At 43.2% G+C, this 17,187-nt stretch overlaps 2 protein-coding genes and 1 pseudogene across 3 annotated transcripts; 1 reads left to right on the forward strand and 2 right to left on the reverse strand.

The window, feature by feature from the left end:
• Positions 1–602: 602 nt before the first annotated feature.
• LOC133897556 (uncharacterized) lies at positions 603–3,876 on the forward strand. 2 transcript variants are annotated; one of them, XM_062338322.1, is made up of 8 exons: positions 603–914; positions 1,125–1,218; positions 1,460–1,579; positions 1,666–1,714; positions 2,313–2,412; positions 2,510–2,571; positions 2,687–2,734; positions 3,493–3,876. In XM_062338322.1, exons 1-8 carry the CDS (start codon positions 754–756, stop codon positions 3,534–3,536), a joined length of 678 nt encoding a protein of 225 aa, XP_062194306.1. In that variant the 5' UTR covers positions 603–753; the 3' UTR covers positions 3,537–3,876. The 2 variants fall into 2 exon arrangements, with proteins under 2 accessions (XP_062194306.1, XP_062194305.1); XM_062338321.1 differs by having other exon boundaries at positions 606–914; positions 2,687–2,748.
• Positions 3,877–4,297: 421 nt separating this feature from the next.
• LOC133897810 (ervatamin-B-like) lies at positions 4,298–5,849 on the reverse strand (annotated as a pseudogene).
• A 2,377-nt stretch (positions 5,850–8,226) lies between these two features.
• Positions 8,227–11,942, reverse strand: LOC133897717 (uncharacterized). Its single transcript, XM_062338529.1, has 5 exons — positions 11,739–11,942; positions 10,097–10,330; positions 9,546–9,694; positions 8,863–8,999; positions 8,227–8,555 (listed from the first exon to the last, which is right to left on the reverse strand). The coding sequence occupies exons 2-5, from the start codon at positions 10,324–10,326 to the stop codon at positions 8,388–8,390; spliced, it is 684 nt and encodes a 227-aa protein (XP_062194513.1). The 5' UTR covers positions 10,327–10,330; positions 11,739–11,942; the 3' UTR covers positions 8,227–8,387.
• Positions 11,943–17,187: the final 5,245 nt, after the last annotated feature.

The raw sequence follows: 17,187 nt of genomic DNA on the forward strand, positions 1-17,187 counted from the left end.
AGTACACATATTCAGGATTAGATATTACATGAGAGATAAAATTAAATTATTAGTAACTAAGATTTTATTTTTCTCTGATACGTAGCTTCACACCTGTCATTCATCACTTCCGCTTGATTCTCTGTTTTTGTTATCAACATTTTGCTAATAAATTAGAGAGAATTTCTTTAATGCCATAATTTTTTTTTCTAATTTTTATCAATGGTCTCTGTTCCTCTAAAAATCTTATGCATTTTTATCATTGCATATAAAAATGAAGTATTACAAATAAACTTACTTGTTCACTATATAACTTAGAAATATAAATAATTTTAGAAACTATTATATTATATACAATTGCACGATCCTACTTTCAACTGGTGACATATTTAACAATAAAAATATTACATTTTAATGCTCTCAAAATTCAATATATTATCAAAATAGTCATAAAAAATTAAAAAAATAATCTATCGTGTAGAAGCTATCATCTAGGGGTATATAGCATTTCTGAAAAAGGGTGCGCTGTCTCATGCAACATAGGCCTTTTTTTTCTACGGCCCAACTAGTGCAAAATGGGCATAGTTTCCCTATTTTCCGAGGAAAAACCACTACGAATCGGACCCGACCCGTTAACCCCCGTCAAGTCTTCAGCTCGCCTCCTCCGCCTCGGCCCACCGATCCGCACCCGCACCCACCCCGGCGAGCTCTCTCGCCTCCTCTCCTCTGGACGCTGCGGCCGCCGCGCAGCTAGCGCCCCCGTTTCCAGAGGCGATGGCGGAGGAGCTGGTGCTGGACACGGCGATCCGGGACTGGGTCCTGGTCCCGCTCTCGGTGGTGATGGTCCTCATCGGCGTGCTCCGCTACTTCGTCTCCAAGCTCATGCGCTCCCCGGCTGCCTCCCCATCCCCCGACCCCAAGCTCGTCAAAGAAGGGTGTGTGCTCTCCGCTCCCTTCCATCACCAATCCGTCCCGATCTGTTCCCCGGTTCTCTCGACCCGAGCGATCTGGATCCAGGAACCACCTCATGGGGCTTAATTTCTCGATAAATTTGCATCTGGGAGAGTAGCGGGGGCTGAGGTTTCTGTTGTTGGCGTTCAGCTATTGATCTTACTAGCTGACGTGAGGCTTTTGCTTCTCCGCAGGCAGGTGGTCGTCAGGGCGAGGAACCTGAGGACCAACGCGCAGTTCATCCCGGCCAAGGCCTTCAAGGCACGCAAGGTTTATTACACCAACGAGGTAATTCCGCTTGTAGTACTAAGCTCAATTAAGGAAAAAAATCAGGGATCAGTAAAGCTTATCCTGTTTAGTTGGAATAGAGTGCGCACAACCAATAGATATTGCAACGGGAGTCACAAAGTTGTAGAATTGCCACAGCAGACCTGATGATGCTTCATTATTACGATTTGACATGGCGTGTAGATCATTGCCACATGATCTTTTAGTGTATATCGTGGTGATAATCTCTAGTTCACTGTAGGAAAGCGGATTACTTCATGTTCCGAAGGAAGAGGCACAGAAGGCTCAGGCAGCCATGTTTTCAGATCCAAACATGGCCATGGACATGATGAAGAAGAATCTATCCATGATAGTTCCGCAGGTTCAGTGCTTTGCATATTGATCTCTATGTATGATAGTAATTGTGTGAGACTTCCTTATATTAACATGTGATATTGTCTTTTGCAGACACTTACGTTTGCATGGGTGAACTTCTTCTTTTCAGGTTTTGTTGCAGGTATGCCCATATGTGCTTTGTTGTGTATACTACTGTGATACTTGATCTTTTCATATGCCAGCTGCACAGTTCCATGTTCATAAATTTATCCCATTCTGTTGTAAGATCACCTCTGTTAATTACAGAAGCTCATTGCTAGCAGCTAGCTTTCTAGTCTCTGCAATTGTATATAGTTGTTCAAATTAAAGAGTACTTATCTGATGGTAGCATCAGTAGATGACGTAAATGCTCCTTAGTATATTTTGCCATTTGGTACAACACCCTCGGGAGATTATATGATCCGTTCAGCCAGACTATCTACTGAAGTTACCCCTTTTTCGATTTGCATTTGGGAAACAGTAGTTTAGAATGTTATTGTACCTGTTCTCAGTTGTGCACTTTTCAACTTTTACTTTCATGTGATTCCAATAAAATTCTAAAGAAGCATGCATTCTTAAGAATTAGAAACTTGTGATGAGATTAACAGTTGGTGGACTCAGCATACTGGTGCTGACATATAGTCACGCATATTCTGTACTTTTGTTGTTTTTGTCATCATGTGTAAATTTCAATGGTATGTAGTTGCAGCAGGCTCACATATCTACCAATCTCTTTTCAGCTAAAATTCCCTTTCCATTAACTCAAAGATTCAGGGGAATGCTGCAAAATGGGATTGACCTGAGTACTGTTGATGTCAGCTATGTTAGCAGCCGTTCATGGTGTGTATAAATTTATTATCCTTTTGTCAAGGAATTATTTTGCTGATATAGCAACTAGGATTCCTAAAGTGCTCTAATGTTTTGCTGTTACTGATAGGTACTTCCTCAATTTATTCGGCTTGAGGGGTCTCTTCAGTCTGATCCTTGGTGAAGAAAACGGTATGATACACAATTTAGTCCCCGTCTATGCAAAACTTTGTAGTAATGTTTACTGGTCGCCTTGATTTTTTTTTTGGTTTTCTGCGAGTTTGATGATTTGTGCATGGAAATGCAGCAACTGATGATGCACAAAAGATGATGCAGATGGGTGGTGGATTTGGAGGTAACCCCGCAATGGTATGGTACACTCCAGTTTTCATTGGAATTTCTGATGCCTGTCCCCGCTGATACATATGCACACATGTGTGGCACATCACGCAACACTCATACTTACGCTTACAAAGGATAAAACCACCCTGTTTGGTGTTTTTAGTTTTCGCTTTTTTTGTATGTTGATCCTGCATTTAATTCAACCTTCTCATAAATTAGATATTGTTTACATAAAAGCTGTATAGCTTGATGTAATTTCTGTGAATGATTTTGTATTTACATGCGTCGATGTTGCATTTATTGTGATGATACACAACTAGGGTTTCGGTAACTACTGCCAATTAGGAACCTCCTTTGGATGTTGTTCCACTTTCTTTGCTTGTTTAAGTTGCTTGGATGATGCTCTAGAATTCTTTTTTTGATCAAGAGTCCTGTTATACAATGCAAATTCTAGCTGGCTAACTGTTTTCTTCTGGCTCCGTTATCAGACATATGGCACTGCAGGAGAATGCTACTGTTCCTTTGCAAAGATCTTTGTATCTTCTTGTCTCGAATAGCCATTTTATAGATTCAGCAATATGTATGGTTGTTTTTGTTCTTCATTGATTTGTGGGCATTTTGTTCCAAGAGTATAATCAGAACAATCTTCTTGATATTGTACCCTTCTTTGCTCGTATTTTAATTATCTAGTTCACTAGCACTGTCAATGATTATCTGTACGGACTTGACAAGCACAGAAAGATCTTACCTTTCTCGATTGGCCATTTTCAGAGTTTGGGTGCAGAGAAAGACAACCTGGATATCATCCAGCATGACTGGGCTTTACCGAAGATGGAGCGGCACGCTGAAGATGTGTTGAAGAAGCTGTTGAAGAAATGATGTGAACAAACAACTAGGCTTCTGCAAAGCATCACCACATCTTGCAACTTTTTGTTGTAGCCTGTTGATTGACCAGAAAGTTTTTACATTTCTAACTGTATTATTTATGATCATAACTTTCTACGAAGCTGGAGGCCTTCTAGGTTCAGAAAAACTTTGGTATTTTGGTACTTAAGTAGAAAAGATGTAATTTTGTAAACATGTTTCTCCTGTTATGGTTTTCCCTGCTGATTGAATCTGTCAGGTTTGTGTTATGATATAGTGCGTTTCAGGTTACATCGAATGTTGCTGTGATCTTATCAATTGCTAGGATAACATCGCAATATATCATCGAATACGGGAACACCTTCTGTGCAAACGGCAACAATTTCATATTTGAATTCATCTAGATAGATGTTACATGTTACATTTGATCACCATGGTCAATAACTCAATACATTGATACATACATACATATAAATACTTAACGTTTTAATTAATTAAGATCTGATTAAAATTTTAAAACTTTGACCGTCAATAATTTTTATAATATTTAGTTTAAAAATATAAAAATTATACGCATAGATTTATCTTGAAAAATATTTTTATAATATTTATATTTTAATTAGATATTATAACTTTATTCTAATAGAAAATATAGAAAGACCTGAAAAATAAAAAATATCGTGCATTTTTTATCAGATGGAGGATATCACTAGCTAGGCAACCCAAAACCTGTAAGGCTGTAACAATGGAGCTAAGTAGCCCACAGCATAGCTAAGCTTTACATATACTTCACATGACCGGATAGCTCGGAAGCAGCGCGAGGCCGCACAGGCCAGAGGGGACGCCGGCGTCGCGCTGCAGGAGGACGTAGCCGGCGTCGCCCCACTCGGTCCCCCACGAGTTCTTGACGATCCAGTACTTCTGCCCCGGCTCCGCGCCGCCGTCGCCGTCCGCGGCCCCCTCGGTCTCGTCGTACCCCACCACCGTGACGCCGTGGTTCAGGTCGGCGGTGCACGGCCCCGTGAACACCCCGCCGCCGTAGAGCTGCCACATGAAGCTGCCGGCGTCCACGGCCACGGACACCGGCTGCACCGCCGCGGCCTGCAGGAGGTCCGGCTCGCTGTTGGGCGTCACGTTCCGGTAGCTGGCGATGCTCACCGCGCTCTCCTTCAGCTTCGACGTCTGGCAGGCGCCGTTCGTCCCTGCATGCAAAATCCAACAAGCGTCAAGCCATGCAAAATCCTTGATCTCTTGGTGCAGTCAATGGAAGGACACATGCATGCCGCGCGTGCGTGCCTTGGTAAGGATAGTTCACTTCGGTGGTGAGGCCACGGTTCTCAATGACGAACTCGAACGCCCAGCTCATGTACCCGCCGGCGCAGCCGACGGCCTCGGCGTCGCAGTAGACGAGCTCCTGCTCCGACCCGTTCTTGATCTGGTTGATGCCCTATATGGCCGCAACGGCGGAGGATGCCCAGCAAGAACCTGCAGAACGCAAAATCTCATCAAAATAGGCTTCATCTCCATTCCTCCAGTTCATAGATTTTTTTTTTGAATCTATCATTTCACAGATAAATCTGTACAGATCATTGTTCACTGATGCTATCACATACCACAGCTCCCCTGGTTCCCTCCCGCCAATGCACTCGGTGGCGGATCCAGAATTGTAGGTAAGTGTGATCTAATTTAATATAATTTAGCATGTCAACGTGCTATAGTACTAAAGCTACCGTACTAAAGCTACAGTAAAATTTGAGAGCTGGTGCAAATTTTAGATAGTTCTAGACCCACTGTGCCACCCTGCTGATATGTCACTGATTGCATTATCAACCTATGGCAGCATACATAGCATCAAAAACCTTTTCTTGGATGAGAAATAGCATCAGAAACATTCAATTGCCACAGTTCATGATTTCTGTTAGTGGCAAGCACAAGTCATGGTGCTTGGCATCGGAGTGCGCCCGGTTCTGCTCTGAGGTCCGAAGCCCAGCATCTTGGCCCTGAACTCCTCGTTAGTCAGGTCGGCGAACTTGTTGTCAGCCAGCTTGTACCCACTGCTCATGGAGTTAGTTGAACTTCTCAACGAGCTCGACGTTCCTCCGGTACACCTCCAGCCTTTTCTGCTTCTCGCCTGCGTCGGCGTACAGACGTCCATGCCTGCCCATCCACTGCTCGAACCTCTCCAGCATCGGATCGGCACGGGCCAGATGATCTGCGCAGACGGAGATGTTCTGCAGCAGGAGAAGCAGAGATGACTTCGCCATTTCTGGAGCTTGGCCTGGAGATCAGGCAGGTCGGCGATGGTGCACGGAGGTGCAATAATTGCAAATACGAACAAGGTAAGGAGGCCGTTATGGACTGTTCTCGTGCAGTGCGTGTGGTTCGGAGATGATCTGTTGCACAAGCATGTACTGTTGGCACTGCCCAGGAGTCGCTTCCTCACCCACACGCACGAGGAAGAAGATGAACAGTAGCACAAGCACACACGGCAATGGCGACGAACGCCCACAGCGACCTACGCCGCCGGGTTTTCTGTTTTTTTTCAGCTCAACACACAGCAACTGATTACAATGCGACTCTTATAGGCCTGACGACGTAGTGCCCAGGCATCTACTCATGCGATCGTCACGTGCATGTACGCATGCAGCACCGGCTACCCGGGCTTCTCTCGTTCGTGAGCCTCACAGCTCTCCCGCGAGACTAGGGCGCTCGTTCCGATCGCGAGACGTGCTCACGCTGGACTCCGCCTTGGACGCCGCGCAATAACCAGCGCACACACGCGCGCGCACGAATCGACGGACGAAACGCACGCTACACACACGCCACGACCGGGAACGCACCACGGTCGGATTATTCCTAACAAACTCCCCCTAATCACGACATGGCGCGTTCCGCCATCACAGCAACGTCGGCTCGTCGTCGGCATCCGCCAGCAGCGTCTTGCCACAGCGCGCCTGGGGGCAAAACTTGGCGATGTGCCCACGAACGCCGCAGTTGAAGCACTTTCCTCGATGGCGCCTGCTAGCGCCCGAGGTCGTGCTGCTTGCGTCCTCGTCGTCCTTGTCACGGCCAGCACCCTTCTCGCCACTGCCACGGCGCCTATCACCGCCGCTACGCTGGCGCCAACGCGCCTCCCACTGCTCCTCAGTGAGGAACAGCCGCCCGACGCCGTCCGCAGCTTCTTCAACGTCAGCATCCTCCGCCACACGTAGCCGGCTGACGAGCTCCTCCACGGACGTGGTGTTGAGGTCCGTGAGCATCTCGATCGCCACCGCCACCTGCTTGAACTTCTTCGGGACCACGCGCAGGATCTTCTTCACCACGCGGCTGTCCTCCATTTCCTCGCCAAGCTCACGCAGGCAGGCGACAAGCCCGTTGATGCGCATCGCGAAGTCGTCGACAGACTCCCCGTCGCGGAACGTGACGTTCTCGAACTCCTTCAAGAGACGTTGCACGCTGGCGGACTTCACGCGATCATCGCCGACCCTCATCTTCTTCACCGCCGCCCACGCCTCTTTCGCCGACTTCTTCACGGCGAGCCCGGCCTTCATCTCCGACGGCACCCCGCGCAGGATGGCGGCCAACGCCTGCCTATCCTCACGGCGCTCGACCTTATCCGACTCCACCGCACCCCACAGCCCCAGCGCCTCCAAGCTCACCCGCATGACCAAGGACCACTCATGGTAGTTGGTCCTGGTCAGCAGCGGCAGCTCCACGGCGCCAGAGTTGGCGACGATGCGCTCCACGGTGGCACCGACCTTTGAGCCGTCTCCAATCTTCGGTGGTGTCGACATCTTCCCGGCTCTGAATACCAATTGTTGGCGCTGCCCAGGAGTCGCTTCCTCACCCACACGCACGAGGAAGAAGATGAACAGTAGCACAAGCACACACGGCAATGGCGACGAACGCCCACAGCGACCTACGCCGCCGGGTTTTCTGTTTTTTTTCAGCTCAACACACAGCAACTGATTACAATGCGACTCTTATAGGCCTGACGACGCAGCGCCCAGGCATCTACTCATGCGATCTTCACGCGCATGTACGCATGCAGCCCCGGCTACCTGGCCTTCTCTCGTTCGTGAGCCTCACAGCTCTCCCACGAGACTAGGGCGCTCGTTCCGATCGCGAGACGTGCTCACGCTGGACTCCGCCTTAGACGCCGCGCAATAACCAGCGCACACACGCGCGCGCATGAATCGACGGACGAAACGCACGCTACACACACGCCACGACCGGGAACACACCACGGTCAGATTATTCCTAACATGTACCACTGCATGTGAGTTGTGCTGGAAAGAACAGTGATGGCACTCCTTTTCAGATTAATTACCTTCACCACTGATTATCGTTCAACATAAAATTTTATAGAAATCGATAGATCTACTCAACTGGAACTTGTGCACCACACATTAGATTGACTTGACGCCCATTGCAGAACAAACCAGAAAATGTAGATACCAGGTTGTGCTGAAAGTTTGTTTTTGGTTGTAAATAGTTTAATAGTATAAGTCGAATCATGTAAGCCAACACTGGCGAGTGCCTCGTACGTCTTTGCGTTGTGAAAGTTCAACTTCCATCTTCTCAATACAAAAATACGCAGTTCTCCTGCGTATTTGAAGAAATTATAAGAACACGAGTATATCCAATGAAGCAGCTGTATAATGTTCTTGAAGTTGCCAAGATGCTACATGAACACAAATCATCCACAGGAAGTGCCACTCTTTGGCATCTCACTTTGCCCTTTGGAATGTATGCTTTATCTATGACAATGTGCAGTGCACAACAAGAGCAACAGATGTGCGCTAATGGCCAAGCCATGTAGAGGGTACTGGTTGAAACCTAGACTTGGCAGCTGATAGCGCATCATGGTAATCAGCCCGGCTGAAACAGTCACGGAAGTCGGTGAACAGCTTGTCAAACACCCTCCATAGTACCTTGTATGACCTTGAGTAGGGAAATGGAAGGAAAAACTGCAAATAAAAGATGAAACGCCATTTTTCAGTAAGTGGCATACTACGCATATCAGCATGTCAAGTCACCTTTACGTTATTATGCTAGTGCCAAAACGTGAACATCACAATGCATCAGAGTAGATATTGATGAAAAATGCTACAACTCTGGAGCCAGCAGACCATTTCATGAGTTGAGTACTTTTTCAGGATTTTTGCGCATCACTTGTATAAAAAGGAATTAATGCATTGTACTGGCACACCTAACGTGAGGGTACTTATTTTTGGTGTAAAGAGAGTGCAAACAAAACTAGGAATTAGCGCTTACTTCTCCTTCTTGTGCAAGGTGTTTTAACAGAAAGAAAGTTTGCTGGTTTTCATCCAAGCTGTCAATGACTCCAAGCCATATTTTCGAAGCAAGTTCATGGGCCTTTTCTGCTGTCTTACCACAAGCAATGAACTGATCTGTGCAAAAGATAAGAAAACAAAGTTAATTCAGTGTGAGCATAAGCATGAATACCAGCAATACTCAGTCATGAAGCTCTATTCTTTATTCTGACCATGTATCAAAAATTACAGAAAAGCAAAGTGTTTTCCAAGCTTTCCAGTGGGCCAGCTATGGAAGACCTCAGACGAGCCTCAAATTCATTTTTTAGGTAATGTTGCTATGCTTCTCACAACCCTAAAGCACCTGCAGTTAATAATGAGCTGGTGTATATAGAGCCCATCAGCACCTCATTTTCTCGAGAATCTACCCAGCACCTCATTTTCTGGAGCAGAGAAGTACTTTCTTAAAAGCACATAGCATTGTTTCAATACCAGGCATATTTTTATCATAATACTGTATCAAAATTTTCTCATACTTGAAATGATTTCGTAGCATTGTTCCATTTTGTTTTTATCTCTGGACCATGATTTTGATCATGACCATTCAATACCGAAAGTACGCCACCACTGAAACTAGTATAAATAGAATTTCACTCTTGGAAAAATTGGAACAGAAAATCTCACCAATGATGGTGCCATGAAGTATGCTGGAAGGAGGCATGATAGGGCGCTGAAGTTGTTCTTTTAAATAAAGATAAGTGTGACCAACAAGTTCATCAATCTCCCCACCAGATGGGACAAAGTTCTCAGAGACATATAATGCTTGGAATCTCCTAAAAATGACCCAAGAAATAATTTTCACTGGATGTTCAAAATGCTAGAGCTACATGATATCCAAAGAGAGCAATAACTCCCCAGTTCTGATCTAGTGAGTATGTATAGCAGAAGCCAGGTCTTTCTTTTATTTTCTTTTTTCTTTTGAAGGGGGGAAGAAGCCAGTTCTTTGCAATTTTCACATGAACTTCAATTCAAAGTGAAATTGCCTAAAGTAAATAAAAAATACATATGAATATAATACTACGAGGATAAATACAGAATATTTAGACATTTATCAGTTTTCGCGGTGAGGTGCAAGGACAGGAAAATTAAAAGACTAGAGAGAGTAGCATATGGTAGTATTTTGAAAGTTCCGACATAACCATATTATAATAATAACACCAGATCACAAAACTCACCTCCTAGCAGAACCTCTGGGAATTGGCCCAGGCCAGCGCTTCCGGAGACCAGCTGCTGGCCAATTCCTTGCAATAGCAGTTTGCCACATGCATTCTCCTTGAAATATGCTTGCCCAGTGCTTGTTGACACATGATATCTCAACCCACTCGCACACAGGTAACCGAACAAATATTTCTACAAGAAGATGTTCTGGGAGCCTACCAATTGGTCCATCACTTCTGTCTGTCATAATGCTGTCAAACAGAGAATGAAGGCTAAGCATACATGCTTTCATGGCTAGTCCAGTACCGAGAGATTACAAAAAAACAGCTTTTGAAATCATCAAATTTTGCTTGTCAGAAATAATACGCTGACAGTCAAATGATCATGACATATGCATGTACAAATTACAGAATAAGATGGCATTGGAGAAGGAAACAAAATTTTCACAGTGCAGAACAAACTGACTACTTATGTAGTCTATCTGATCAAGAAATGAAATGTTCTAGAAACGAAGTTCTTTATGGAAATCATTATACTTTTGGCCTGGAGTATATGGTCGACCCGCAATGCTTGGATCTTTACCAATAAAGAACCGATAGTTCAAGACTGCAAGATCGAGTTTAAGTATGAATTAGCCATGGTTGTCCGTAGAGCTAAACCAAGCCTGAAACCTCTTATTTCAGCATGGCTAGATGCTCTAGATTGATTGATGCTCCCTTTTTTTCCTTTCTTTGTTCTTTTCTTCTGTACTTTACCTTCTTTGGTTTTTATAATATATAATCTGCAGGGGGAAACCCCTCCAGTTGCATCAAAAAAAGAAACGGAATGTTCAGATCAATTGCAGAAGGGACCCGAGGAAGGTGCGTCTCCTACACTCTAAAGGTCTTGCTTCTATGCACTCTACCACTCTCATATCAGAGGCCGGCGACAAAGTGATTTAAGCTCAATTTTTTCATGTCAGTAACCTTCAACAAAGTGAAGCTGTAAGAGATCATATGCGCAGGTTTCTTTACCAAATCTAAGTTCAACTAGCCAAGAAATATAGCCCGTTGCAACAAAAGAACAGACTCCTTTATCTTCCTACAAGTACAGTGAGCCTAAACACATTGTGGTCCTGCAGTGTGCACTACAGTTTAAAACACTGTTCCTCTGATCAACAAAATGAGCATACCGGACCATAAGAATCTTATGTCAATGTAGAAAACTTACAAATTGATCAAATTCGAGGAAATAACATTACACTTGTGGGCATGCTAACAATTACACCCAAACCAACTAATGAAAGGCCCAGTACAAGGGCTAGCCAAGAAAGCTGCCTAACCATAAATCCCAGAAGGCACCATACGACCAAGCAAAAAACTTAATCACGAATGTCCCCCTATGATAAACAAGAAAGAGTATTAACTGAACACACACATAACAACTGCACAGACCGAGCAGAGCTACCCAGCCAACGGACCACATACCAACTAACAAGAACAACAAGAAACTTATCCTGGGCACAAATCCATAAAAGTCACCGCGCAATCCGATCAAGATTCTCGCTTCCAGCTCGGTCTGGGACGACGAGAGCATGGTCATGGGGATCAAACAACCACACGTCATCTAGTAAGCTGAATTAAAATCACAGACGCTGTGCTGGAAGAACCAGGCAGGTACCTGGAACCAGGAGGGTGGAGCGGCTCCCTGTAGCCTCGGACCGGCTACCGGGAGAGGTGGCGTCGGCGAGGAACGGGCGGAGGAGGGCAGAGGTCGCCGAGTCGGGTGGAGGAGGTGGAAAAGAGGAGTGCGAGACATTGACGGCTCAGCTCCCGCAGCCTAGTGCCCTTCTCGTGTACCTTCCTGGGGGCGCGTACCATCTCACCATCGACCGAACCGTGTCGCGCTCACGCAGTACATTCATAGAGCTTTTTTTTTTATATTTCGAGAATAAAAATAGACATCTATCTGAAAAAATTGCAGAATTAGGCTTCCATCACCGTGAGAAGGGTTAATTTTTTTTAATCTGGATCATAGTATCTTTTACGCCATCATTTTTTTTCAAAATTATTATTATTATTTTTATAGTGTTTTGAATTTTGAGAGTAATGGAACATAATATTTTTTATTTTTAAACTTATGGCTGTTTCAGCTGGCGACAGCAGCGTAGTTCTATAATTTTTCAAACGGAAATTTTTTTGTAATTTTTTGATTTTTGAAATATCAAAATGAAAAATCGTACATGCCATCGCGTTGCTCCTTTCGCCGACCCAACTTGTATGTGGGCCGTGCTCGCGCGTGGCCCGGTTGGTTGGGAACAATTGCGGGCCAGTCCATGGATTGGGCTTCATGGGCTGCACCAGTTCGAATGGGCCCCACCGAGCAGTGAGGCAAATAGCACGATGGGTCCCATCCACGTGCCGCCCACCTCGTCCTCTCCGTGGCCAGCCAGGCAGGCCGAGGAAGCTGCGCCCAGTGAAAACAGGACCGATATTTTCTGTCAGTACGATGACTATACGTAGGTTCGTGAAGTAAATATAAAATGATTGGTATTTGTGTTTGATATTGATTATGAGAAAATATATAGAATAAGATATATGATGACTAGTATTTATTCGAAGCATTTGAAAGTTATTTGTTACGAGAAAATCTATTACGATTTTATTTAAAAATATGATAATATATAAATAGATTATCTCATATCTGTAGATAGATAATATTAAGCGTTTTTATTTTTATATCTCACCGATCATTCTCTGTACTTATTTTAATTGTACCTTTCTATTGTTTAATGTGGTATGTAAAGATGTCAATAAAATAAATTTTTTATCTATCTACTAACCGATATGTATATAACTATCTGTTTTAACACCTATTAAAAATATATAAAATAAGATATATAATAAACAAATAATTATTTAATACTGTCTGGAAGCAATTCTAACTTAAAAAATATAGGATAAAATCTAGAATGAGAGGTATGCGTCATGTCGGATCTATTTTCATCCGTATCCACACGTGTCTCTTGAAAGATACGTCGGCATGAGAAGTGGTTTGACTGAAAGTAAATTCTATAAAATTCTATTTATAAGAATGTTTTAAAACTATATCTATATTATTTATCTCGTAATTTAATAATTAAACTAAAAAGAGAGGGGACATAAAAGATGATCTTTTATATAAGGGGTAATTGTAAATTTGTCACTGATTTAAACCGTTATTACAAACTTGTCATTAAAAAATTAAAAAAATATTATTAGAACTATCAATAGAGAAATATTTTTGTAAAAAATAAAAAAAATAGTGGCAAAAAGTATCGGATGGTATAAAATTTGCTTCCGGTTTAGACTACCTCAACCATATTCCCTTTATTTCGTTCCTTTTCCGATTCTCTTTCTCATTCTCATTTCTTTTATTTCCTCTCATCTCCAACAGCTTTACTTCAAGGTGAATTGTGAAAGAAAAGAAGAGAGAATCCTATTCTCTCCTACTTAAAAAAGAAACAAGGCGTGCTCCGTCCGCCATCGAATATTCCTCCGCCTCCCATCGCAATTCCTCTGCCGAGCGTCGCCTCCGGTCGCTGGACGGTCGTGCCCTCGATCCCTGATTCCCTGCCATGCACGCTCGCGCGACCGCCGCACCCCTCTCTCCCCGATTCCCCGCCCCGGCTCCCGAAATCGCCGCGCCATCTGTATTTGCCGCACCGGCTTCTCCGCTTCCCCGCCCGCATCCTTCTCCGCGCCCCTACCCCCTCCCAGGGCGAACCGTCTTGGGCCCATAGATATTTCCTTGCCGCCACCACCGCCGAAACACCCGCACGACACAGCACCCCAACCGCAGTCGCCAGATGCGTTCGCCATCTTCTCCGCAGCCCCCTATAAGTACCTCCGCGTCGAGGGCAGCACCACGGCGGCATTTTTTTGGGTTGTATTGGAAGGCTCGCGAGGTGAGTAGAACTACAACCGTGAGGTGGTCTCGATCGATTACCGGTTTTTTTCTTAGAATTTCTTAGTTCTAGAATTTCTGTTCTCCAAGATGCCAACAATTTTAAGGCTCAGCACCGCCAGAGCACCCTTTCTCCCCGATAGCTGGTGCTCCCTTTCTCCCCGACGGAGCACACGTACCGCCAGTCCTTCCAGGTCCTGCTCAGGTGAGCTCGCCATCCTCTCTTGTTGGCAATCCTCGTTTTGATTTTCGCGTGGAAGGTTCTTGTAACAGATCGATTCGATCCGTCAACTGGGTACTTAGCACCAGATTTCTTTTTTGCATTCTGTTCTTAGAGGGAGCAGTAGTCCAAAGTGAAACTAGAATCTCGTTTGACATAGCTTGAAGCCTCTCACTAACTCGCAAATATTAACGATGGCATCTCTTATCCTTCATGTTCGGTTACAGTAGGTATGATATACACAATTCACAACTATCTGCTCATGCATGTAACAGCATGTTGTCACTTAATTGATTCGAATATACTTTTGATGTACTGGAAATTTGGTTGTGTATATTCATCCTGACCAAACTTATAGATGGCAAATTTGCGTAGCAGGTTTCTTGTAACAGATCAAATCGATCCGTGATCTGGGTACTTAGCACCAGTCCTAGATGTTTCATTTCTTTTTATTCAGTAGTTCTAAATTCGTGACATTTATCCAAAATTTCTTGCATCGATCCAATATGGCATATTGTGAGACTTGCATTGGGTAGCTTTGCTTAGTGTTTGCATTTGGTAGCTTTACTTAGTTTTTGCAAATACATACATTTTTTAGCCCATGTGTGGAGATTGTGAGTTCTTATTCATTGTGTAAGTTGTGCTCGGATGGGAAGCCCAGTAGAAATTTTCACAGCTCACGACTCACATGGTTTCCACCTGTGTAGTTGTGAATGGGTTTTGATTGAGTAAACAAAAAACAACACGTGAATGGGTTTTGATTGAATAAACATGTTCTGATGTGCTGGTGTGGTTTATAAATTTACATGTTCTTAAACATTTGCCGACCCTCGCCGCTGCTGGTGAGCTCCTGCAGACTCCCTGTCTTTGTTTGGTCGGTTCCGATGTTCTTGGGGTGGGATTTGTGTGGCTGCATACTCCGGCTGATAATTTTACATGATTATTTTAGCTTCATATGTGCAGGTGTGGTTTATAAATTTATATGTTCTCAAACAATTATAAATTTACATGTTCTTATTAAACTTTAGAGGTTATTGAATATGCAGCATGTACAGGTGTGGCTTAGTTTTGCCACTTCCACTCATGATTATTTTAGCTTTACTTAGTCCATTGCCTTGCCATTGCCCTAATATTTTTCACTATTTAATTGTCCCCTCATATTTGTAACCTTTTGTTTATGTTTTGTCAGTTGAAAACAAAGGGTGCCTCCCAGCTAAAGGATTATTGTACCATTTTTAGTAAAGGTGTTTGCCGACACCAAACAGGATACTTTGTGGCTTGTGATAAGGTCAGTGTTAATGTTCTTGAATTTCTGTGGAGCCATAGGGACTTAGTTGAGAATGCTTCTTAGTTGAGAATGGTTTCGTTTTGCCGTTCCAGTATGGGTTTAGGTTGGTGTTGTCTGTTCTGGTTTTGAGAAAAGAATCTGGGTTCATCATGGGCCGATTAACTGCACAGCATTACAAGTCCAAGCACACCATGTTGTGCCTAGAACTATATGGCATTGAACATAATTTGGGTTATATACTTATACTTCTATCATGTGTAGTAAGCACTGAGGGTAATTAAAATTGAATATAGAACAGGAAACCCTTTTAAAAAATATTAACATACCACTGCCTTCAGTTATGTTTGTTTCATTTCTTTCATACCACTGCCTTCAGTTATGTCTGTTTCATCTCTTTTTTGCATTCTGTTCTTGCAGGGAGCAGTAGTCCAAAGTGAAACTTGAATCTCGTTTGACATAACTCGAATATACTTTTGATGTACTGGAAATTTGGTTTTCATGTGTGCTGGTGTAGTTTATAAATTTACATGTTCTTAAACATTTATAAATTTACATGTTCTTAAATACTTTAGATTTGTTTTGCCACTGCCTTCAGGTATAGTGCTTGGCACCTGTGTGTCAATATTTCCTTGCTAAAGCCAGCAGCAAGGCCTTCCTGGAATGGTACTATCCAGAACCCACAAGCTAATTTTGTGGCAATCCATAAAATCATGACCTGTATTCATAAATTATAAAGAAACCTGCTATTCTTAATACCACATTTCAAGTGAAGTGTAAATATCCTACTAAGAGATCATTAGATTTAATTAGTGTCTCTAATTTAAATAATTCCTTTAGCCAGACAATCCGATAGAAGTGCTCCAAAGCAAAATTCTTGGAAGATTTTGTGCTGAATTCCCATTTTTGTCTGATTTTTTGTTACTATTCATGTTCTTCATGCAGGTATTCGGTAGCATATTGAGCTGTTGTTGCAGGTCTGTCGATTTCGAGCTGTCATTTCTTGGTGAGTGGTGATTTGTTCCTTCCATTGAAGCATGCACTTTAGTTATCATGTATTTAACATTTTTCTGCTGCATATTTAAGTTATCCTATGATTTAGGATGATGGTATACCTTTCACTGTTTGATTATCAGTGCATGTTTGGTCTCGGTTGTGTGAATGCTCTAAAATTCTTGATACCATTTTGTTTTGTGGCATGCTTAGATATCATGTTCATGTATCCTTCAATTCGTGGCATGTAATGAGACTATCATCCAATCTTATACAATTTTTTATTTGTTTGAGTTGTTTACTTCTGATGATCCTTAATGCTATTTAGTCCATTGTTCGTGCAACTGAAACTATTTTGATGGAACTGAGAAATCCTTTATCTGTGGAATTTTGGCTCATATATGGTCTTGCAACAATTTCACTTAATTATTTTTTGTTATGCAAAAATTTTAGGGAAAAAAGGATAAAGAACTCAAGTCCTCAAACAGGTATGTCCAGGACCTTCTATGCACAAAGTGCACTTAGCATAATTCCGTTGCTGAAATTGTGAGATGACACCAAAAGTAGTCTTCCCTGCTACTATCTGAATAGTGGTAATTTGGATCCAATTTGGTAGCAGTTTAATGTGGAGAGCTCATGGTTAAGCTCAATTAAAATTTTCAGAAATTCTCAGTATATTAGAATTG

The sequence above is a fragment of the Phragmites australis genome, chromosome 17 (genome assembly GCF_958298935.1).
Source record: "Phragmites australis chromosome 17, lpPhrAust1.1, whole genome shotgun sequence".
NCBI classification, from domain to species: domain Eukaryota; kingdom Viridiplantae; phylum Streptophyta; class Magnoliopsida; order Poales; family Poaceae; genus Phragmites; species Phragmites australis.